This window comes from Morus notabilis, unplaced genomic scaffold (genome assembly GCF_000414095.1).
Source record: "Morus notabilis unplaced genomic scaffold, ASM41409v2 Scaffold329, whole genome shotgun sequence".
Lineage (NCBI taxonomy): Eukaryota > Viridiplantae > Streptophyta > Magnoliopsida > Rosales > Moraceae > Morus > Morus notabilis.
Genome location: NW_010358084.1, coordinates 1,138,060 through 1,147,293, shown reverse-complemented (window position 1 = coordinate 1,147,293; position 9,234 = coordinate 1,138,060). Strand labels below are relative to the sequence as shown.

Here is a 9,234-nt window from a genome sequence, read left to right as displayed (position 1 = left end):
AAAAAAATCATCCAAACTGATCGTGAATACCTTTATTATTATGTATCTAAACGCCAACTCGAACTATTGTTTAAACCATAATGTTCAGATTTTTTTATTTAAATTAACACAATTCAAATCAGCGAATTAAATTGGACATTAATTAGCTTCGTGCCAACAGATGTAAGTAAAAAAAAAAAAAAAAAAACTGAAAAGAAATAGTGCATATTAAGATTCATACCCCTAATCCAAGACCAACTTAAACACCTCACCACTACACTGTGATACTGTTGATGTCAACAATAAGTTTAAATTATTTTACCCTTTGTTTTGTTTTTGTTTTTTTTTTTAGGAATATTTACGCTTTTCTAAAAACTTTAAAGTTGAAAGGGCCATATGTCTACATTTATTGCATCCATTATAATTTATTATATGTGTTGGAAACTGAAACGCCATAAAAAGATTACCTAAAACGAGCTTCTGACACCAAGCTGCACGCTGAACATTTTTAAAATTATAATTTAAAATTATTTTTAATTTATGTATATTTTTATAAGAGAAAATATTATAATAAGTCACGAATCATAATTTAAATTATGACACGGATTCTTATTCTAAATGCAGTCTTATTTTAGCAATTTTAACTAGTTATTTTATGTTTTTAGATAAAATAATTAATTAATTATTTTTTTAGTTTTTCTCCACTCTAACTACTAATTAAGAGAATCTCTAATGCAATGTTATAATTAATGTGCCAATTATAAATTTAACATTTAAATGTAAAAAATATTCTTCAATACAATATTATTTATTGTGTCAAATTTCTCATATGTTATATTTTATAATAAATTTCTTACTAAATATAGCATATAAAAAATTTAACATTTAATTATTACTAATTAAACTGTTTACTTTTTTTTATGCAACTTTTATATTATTTAATTATTTTAAAAATAAGAGTTTTAATTTTACAATTTTACAATTTTAATAATTATAATAAAAAATAAATTTAACATTTTAAATAGGATTATAAACTGACGCACATATAGAGTTGTGGGGGCACATGCCTCATGGATTTCTTTTTCCTTTTTACTTGCGGAACATATCTAAATGGGTGTGGTTATCAAATTGCATAGAGTGCCTAGAGTGGCCCCACTCATTCTATTTCCCAAGGCCCAAGACCCCAAGCCCAGTCAAAGTCTCTTCTTATTCAAAATTTTTAAAAGCTTTTTTTAAATAAATAAAAAAAAGCAATAATGACAACATTTAATTTTCTTTTAGGAAACTATAAATCCTTCGTATAGTACTATACAACTCAATTCTAACGAATGACATTAATTCTTTATTTTTCTTTGATCAAATTCAATTAAATTCAATTATGTTTTTTTAGGGTAAAAGCATAACTTCCTTTTCCTCTTATGTTCTTTATATATTATTTTTATGCATTTTTATCACCTCTCTAAAAATACCAATCTTCATACCTTACATTCTTAAGTACCTTTCGATTATTTTTCACCTTCATTATTCTCAATTTTTTCTTTCACCTCCTCAAAAACTTTTTTCTTCGTTATCTTTATCAACAGTTCTAATGTTTTCAAGATTGTAAAAGTTGAATTACATTAAAAATGTATCTTTTTATTATGTACATATAATACAATATACAATATACTTTTTCTTATATTTATTTGTGCCCTGATCCGTCACTGAATAATGTTATACATTAAAGTAAAAATGAAAATAGCATACTATATCATAGTTTTTTTATGTTAAATATACAATTGACATCAGTATTTACATTAAAGATGGTCTAAATAGTTAGCTATTTTGATTAAAGCATTTTTTACTAGCTAAGAGCAACTCCAACCATGCTAGTCATTTTGGTGACGTTTAGTAACGGAATTCATGATTCATGATTCACTACAGTATTTTCTCTCACAAAAATACACGTAAATAAAAAATGATTCTAATCTCATGATTCTAATCCATGAACTAAACGTCTCCCATGTTTTTAGCTAAAATAAATCATGATTTAGTTTTTTTTTTTCAACTTTTCTCCACTCCAACCATTAGCTAAATGGTTAGCTATTTTAGAGAATGTCTTCCACACTAGTTAAATATAACTAGCATGGAGAGGCTTGCTATTTCATTTTTTATATTATTTTATTATTCAAATCATAATAAATGTAAAGGTTCTTTTTAAACTCAATAAAGTTATTTATATTTTAAATTCAATAAATATTAAAATAATCTATGTTTAGCTAAAATAGAGTATGATTAGAGTGATTCACTAAAAAGTTGCTAGCTAAATAACTTTCTAACTATTTTAGTTAGAATTTAACTAAAATTTAGAGAGCTCCATTGGAGATGTTCTAAATATAGTTAGCAAGAAGTGGTTAACTATTTGTTCTTTTTATTATTTTATTCTTTATTTTGACATAAAATAAAAATTGAAAAAAAGTTATTTATATTTTAAACTCAAAAAAATATTAAAATAATACGTGTTTACATAAAATATAAATACGATTAGAGTGACTCATTCAAAAGTTACTAACTAAGAGCTTGTTTGGTTCATGGATTAAAACCATATGATTAGAACTATTTTTGATTTACGTGTATTTTTTGTGAGAAAAAATATTGTAGTGAATCACGAATCATGATTCGAATTAGAGAACGAATCTCTTTACCAAACGAGCTCTAAAATAACTTTCTAACCATTTTAATTAAAATTTAGATAGCTTATTTGGGAATGCTCTTACAATATTACGTTTGTTAAAGCCTCTAAAACCGAACATACAAAGTCCAACATTGATAAGGACTGGCTTTTATTTTTATTTTGCATCCTATTCTCTATTATTTACTTTTGAATATCCATTATAAATGGAATTAATAAAAATGTGATTTGTCCAAACGGAGATTTCTCCCATTAAATTTAGAGTCTGCTTGTTTTAAGAATTATGTATTATTTAAATTATAATTATTAGTCTTGTTATAGTATTTTTCTCTTATAACAAATTTAAATTTTAAAAGTCATAATCATAAATTATAGTTTGAACTCATGAATCGAACTCTAAAGCTTGAATTCCACATGATAGGGGACTTTTTTAGGTGCAATTCCATCAACTTTTGTTGAGGCAATTCTTACTTGTTCATCGGCAATTGATCTAGCTCCTCACACTTGTACTTTTAGAGATTAATTGAAATACTGGAGCATTGAAATTACCAAACAGAGCATGGACCATTTTCTTATCTTCTTTGTTCTCTCCGGTTACGAATTACGGTTTTCACTCTCCACGTTTAAATTCTAAACAATTAATCACATCTTATATTGTAAGAGCAAGTCTAACTAAATTAATCATTCTATATTTTTAATCAAAATGACTAATAATTTAGTTTTTTTTAACACTTTTTTTTCAATCTAACGTTAAAAGGTTAGTTATTTTAAAAAATAATTTTTACATTAGTTAAATATAATTAGTATGAAGAGTCTAGTGATTTTATTTTTATATTATTTTATTATTTCAACTATAATAAATGTAAAAATTAATTTGTAAATTCAATAAAAGTATTTATAATTTAAATTAAATAAATATTAAAATAATTTATATTTAATTAAATAAAAAATATAGTTATAGTAACTCATTAAAAAAGTATTAATTAAAATAATTTTAATTAAAATTTAAAGAGTTATCTCGGAGATGCTCTGAGATGGACACGAGGATGGGTTTTGCAAAACGGAGGGTTTGATAAATTTGGTTTGACGCTTTTCTCAGAGCTAACGGGGTCTTGCCACGTCGTACTCAACGTGGCGAAATATTACTTCAGGGGAATCAAAGGTGCACCTACTTTTCGTGAATGCCGTGCGCATCCCAATGCAACAGATTTTTTTTTTTTTTTTTTTTTTTTTTTCCTTCAAGGGAGATTTTCCTTTTGTTTTTCCGAGACCCAAGTTATAAATGAAACATTATCCATGAAGTTTTTTATTTTATTTTTTTTATTTTTTTTAAGGGCTCAAGTAAATTTTTATCACGGACGCGCTTATTGGATGAACCCAAATAACTCGATTTTTTTTTTCTAATGACTCGAAACTTGAAGATTTTTTTTTTTGGAAATTCGAAAATGAATTGCTTAATTAGAGTTAATAATATCCCCATCTATAATAAGATTTGAGTTGCCTACTATTTGGTATACACAAAAAAAAAAAATATATATATATATATATAAATAAAAATAAAAATAACGAATATACGTGTCAAAAAAGGGAAAAATAAAATCCTAAAAGATTCAAAGAAAATGGCAATAAGAATTATATATTTGAGTTGCCTACTATTTGAGGTAATTTTTCGGATTGTCTTGCTTTATATATTTATTCTCTCTAACGACTATTTTTTCCGTAACCCTTTGATGACTATATACGTATATGCGCACATCTATATATCTTTTGGTTTAGTTTTTTACCAACGACAACTCTTATTGTAACATGTATATGTATATATTTTTTTGATTGAATATTGTAACATGTATCTGTGATGTAAATACCACGGACCTCATGTGGGACCTTAGTGGGTCCCTTATACTCACTCGGTGATATCTGAGACTATTAAAAATGCTGAAAAGTCACAGAGACATAAAGTGTATCATCAGATCTCTTTTTTTTTTAAGAAAAAAAAAATAGTATATCATGTTATATATATTTTTTTATATGTAACAAAAAAAAATTCTTTTATCATCGGCCAAAATGAAATGAGAAACAAACTGGGGTTGAACCCGGCTCGAACTAAATATCGTATATCATATTAATTCCTCTATAGAAGAATCATACTGTTTTCTCATATATTATTATTTTGTTAATCTTTATTTATTTATTTTGTTACCGAACATAATTTTAATATTTAGATATCTTTTACCAATGACTCGTGGCTAAATTTAAGGCAGGATGTCAATTCAAACCAAAGTGAAAATGTTAAGTTTGGAGGATTGGATTTCACAAATTTACATATTAAATCTTTAAATTTATAATACTTTTACAGTTCATTTGTGCACAACTCTCACAAGTAATAAAGTTTAAGTTCAATAAAATTTAATTAATTACACTTGAGTCTTCAACAATAAACTAAATTGCAATACTATAATAAAGAAACAAACAAACTTTAACTAACAATGTAGGAAAAAATATGAGTTCAGATCTGCTGTCTCTATTTTCTTGACTCAGTGATTGTCCTTCAACTACTTATTTAGCATGTTATTTAAATTTAAAAATCTGACTACATAAATTAGAATAAAATACTAAAAATACTTAAACAATTCATGAAATGTTAAAATTTAATTGAAGGGACAACCATCTAAATATAAAAATGATACAACAGATCTCGATTCAAAAAATACATATACACATACGTAGTTCGGATAGCAAATTTTGTAAATTGAAAAATGTTCAATCTCTAATCTAATATGTAACCTTTGAAGTAAGAAAATCTTACTATTACTAACCTAAAATTCTCTCCATCTAAAATCAATCTGAGAGACTGGTTTAGATTAAACGAATTGGTCGAATTCTCATATTCTGTTAACACCTCTAAATTATAATTATTTCATGTTTATTGTTAAAGGCATAGGCGAGTAGTGAAGTTCAAAAATTCTTTTGACAACTCTAAATTTTTATTGTGAGAGAAAACACTCTAGTAAAAAAATTAAATTTAAATTTTTATAAAAAAATATTGTAGTAAAAAATTTTAATTAATATTTAAGTTGTGAAAAGAATAAGAATAAATAAATAAAAAGAAACAATCAAAATTTGCCACCTATGCGCTTACACGCATACCAAAGATTGGTCTTCACCACAACACATATTATATCCTTTATTTCAGAATAAACATAAAAAATTATATTATATTATCTCACACCTTTTTCGTTTCTAAAGACAGAGATATCATATTTATATTATTAACCATAATCTTTATACAAAATGAAGAAACAACAGAGGCTAAGTATCTTGCTAATCAAAATTAACAATGGATAATTAAAGTTTCGTGCATGTTTAAAAGAAAGCCAGAACCTTCTTTTGTTTGTATTTCAGCCGGTATTTTCATTTCCTCTGATTTAATACGCGAGCGAATTCACAACCTTTCTCCTCTCAGACCATCACTTTCTCTCTCCTTCCGACTTATTCACACGGGCGAGACAATGTGGAAGACCGAAGACGCCCCGGAGGAAACAAATAGCGATTCGTTTCAGCAGGTGAAGCAAAGGCTCAAGGACCGATCCAAGGTATGTTAATCCGTGATTTAATTTCGGTTTCGAATCGTGGGTCTTGTTTGTTTTCGTGTATTTTGATCTGGGTCTGTTTGGTTTTCCAGAAAGTGGCTCAGACGAAGGATTTGCTCTCCAAACAAGCGGTTAAGACCAAGGAGATCCTCTCCAAACAGGCCGTTAAGATCGCCAAACAAGCTGAAGAACACGAAAGTTTCATCAGCAAGGTCATTTTTCATATTTTCTTTCCTGTTTTGATTCAGTATCGTATCCTATGGGTTTGAAAATTTGGGATTTACTTTGACATGTTTTGAAGTTTTCTTTAGGTGACACATCTTTTGGGAGTCCTCTCGTTTGGCGGGTTTTGCTTTCTTTTAGGAGCAAGTGAGTAGTAAAGTATTCTGCAGTAATTAAACTTGAATGCACTTTTTTTTTTGTTCTTTAAATCATGTTTGTTTAAAAATTTTGTTCTATATGACAGGGCCCCAAGATATTCGTTATGTATATTGTTTGTTCTATGTCATCTTTGTTCCTCTTAGATGGATATATTACCGGTTCAAGAAGTGGCATTACTATCTTTTGGTAAGTTTCGGAATTACTTTTTTGTAAGTTTCGATATTCTTTTCCATAAGTATCCTCATTGTTGAATTAACAGAATAGCAGAAGCATTTTAAGGCAATGAGAATTTAAGCTCATAAAGTTACATGTTAGGAATTAAAAGTCTCGAAATCTTAGTACATATGATCCACCACATTGTTGTAGCTATTTCTGCTATATCAATTGAAAGATTGATGAAACTGTTTCATCCTCCTCATTATATATGTTCAATTTTACTCATGCTTCTATCGTTTTATCAAACTATTGTTTTTTTAGTTTATACAGTACGGTTAATCTTCATATCGCCTATGACACCCTTTGTTTTCATTATTTTTAAGATGAAGAGAGGAAATGACATAGTTTTCTCTTCCTGTCTTAGGATTTCTGTTATTACGCAAATACAATTTTTTTGGTTCACCTCCTTCTGTACCCAAAGAATGAAAAGCTCTTCATGGTCTGCTTCTCATTTGCTGAGGTAAGACAATAGTTCGTTTGTACTTTTCTTGTAATTGAAGAGCTTTCTGTTTTTTGTTTCTTTTTCCTTTCTACGAGAAAATGTTAACTGGTACAAACTTTTGACTCTGCAACATTGCTGCAGGGGCCCCTGGCATGGGCATTGATTATCTGGCGTTGTAGCTTGGTGTTTAGTTCTCTTGACAAACTTGTTAGTGTCCTCATACATCTTCTACCAGGTGATGTATACTAATTGTAAATTTATATGCTTGATTTACTATCCCGCCCAATTTAAATGTATTTATTTTATTCTGTTTGTAAAATGGGACCTGCTTTTCGTTATTAAATATTCGATCTATATCAGCTATTGAATATTTTGATTCTTGCTACCGAAAGATGACTAGAAGCGGCTGTACCAATGTTTTTTTTTCTTCATTTGGATCTTTTGTTAAAATCGTATCCGATATCAAGTTGTGCTTTAGTTGAGACCAACTTGGTAGATGTGTCAAAAAACAATATGCTCAACTCTTGTCGATCACTATACCATAGTCTACCACTTGGTTTTTGGGCTCCACAAAAAGTCAGAGGCTAGCTTTATGTTGCATTGTTGTCTACTTCAGTGATCTGTTATTTGTAATTGTTAGTCACCATCCGTTATGCCCAATTATTTCTATTAATGCTGTTATTTTCCATTATTATTCAGGGATAGTGTTTTTCACCATTCGATGGTGGGATCCTGCAACGTTTGCAGCCATGCATCCAGAGGGAACGTCTCATAGAGTTTCATGGCCTTATGTAGAAGATAGATCTTACCTGTGGAAATGGCTCTTTATTGTTCCCTTGTGTGCATACACCCTCTGGCAGATTCTTTACTTCCTCATCGTCAATGTTCTGCGCCGACAAAGGCTGTTAAGAGATCCTGAAGTCATGACATCTTATAGGTATTCCTTCCTACTTTTCTCTCCTTCATAAGATTTTTCAGAATGATTTTCCTTGTTATTGCAGATAACCTTTTGTCCCCCTCTTCTAATGACTTTGCGTGTTGGTAGGGAACTTTCGAAAAAGGCACAGAAAGCAAACAACTTATGGTGGCGCTTAAGTGGTCTGCTTGGGGACCAAAACCGCTTGTTGATGTACATTTTGCTGCAAGGTCTATTCACTGTAGCGACGATGGCACTTACGGTTCCCATCTTCTTATCCTACGAGCTACATGTCATTTTCCAAGTACTCAAGGTTTCTGCGACTGCGTGGAATGGAGGGAGCTTTTTGCTAGATGTGATGCCGAAGCAGGTCATTCTCAAGGAGAAGAAGAAATCGGAGATGCAGCCAGTGCAACCTCAGCAAGAACCGTCCGAGATCTTACCAGAAAATACCACGCAGGCTGAGAACTCAGCTGAAAGCGAACTCTCTTTGTTGGGACATTCTTTTTGCGTAACAAAAGACTAGTGATGCTTCTAAATTTCTCTATTCTGAGAAATCAGCTCTCGCTTGCAGACTCATGTTTGAATACTGCTCGTTTCACAAGTCCGTGAATTTTGATGGGCGAGATAATGTGGTTCTTGAACATGTCAATTGAATTTACAAGAAAGCTTGAAAATTTCTCTGACATGTACTTTTGCACCGAGAATAATATTTTGAAGAATTACGGTCAGAAACTGTTTTACTGATATTTGAAGTTGCAAGGCTGAAACATTGCATGCCATAATGTAAGATTTGTTGCTCATTCTCCTTCAATCATATGTTCTTCGAAAAAAAGGTGGTCCGGCGAACCACTTTTCCAATCTTGTCTCTTTGCAATCCATATTTTGGATTTAAGATCCAGTCCTGTATTTGGATTTGTACGTCATATGTGGAACAATTTGGAGAGAAAAATGGCTTCTTCCTGTGTCAAGGGGTTTTTACTTGGCTCTGAAAACAGGAAAAAAAAAAAAAAAAAAAAAAAAAAAAAAAAAAACTTAT

At 29.6% G+C, this 9,234-nt stretch overlaps 1 protein-coding gene across 1 annotated transcript; it reads left to right on the top strand.

Annotated features, from left to right (window-relative positions):
* Positions 1-5,959: 5,959 nt before the first annotated feature.
* On the top strand, positions 5,960-9,050 carry LOC21409960 (uncharacterized membrane protein C776.05). The gene is made up of 8 exons (XM_010091804.2): positions 5,960-6,243; positions 6,333-6,452; positions 6,552-6,609; positions 6,707-6,807; positions 7,202-7,297; positions 7,421-7,514; positions 7,979-8,216; positions 8,325-9,050. The coding sequence occupies exons 1-8, from the start codon at positions 6,010-6,012 to the stop codon at positions 8,719-8,721; spliced, it is 1,338 nt and encodes a 445-aa protein (XP_010090106.2). The 5' UTR covers positions 5,960-6,009; the 3' UTR covers positions 8,722-9,050.
* Positions 9,051-9,234: the final 184 nt, after the last annotated feature.

Coding starts and splice junctions, on each gene's coding strand:
- LOC21409960 (XM_010091804.2), top strand. CDS start 6,010: ATGTTTAAAAGAAAGCCAGAACCTTCTTTTGTTTGTATTTCAGCCGGT. Junction 6,808..7,201: donor AGTGGCATTACTATCTTTTG/GTAAGTTTCGGA, acceptor TTCCTGTCTTAG/GATTTCTGTTATTACGCAAA. Junction 8,217..8,324: donor GAAGTCATGACATCTTATAG/GTATTCCTTCCT, acceptor GCGTGTTGGTAG/GGAACTTTCGAAAAAGGCAC.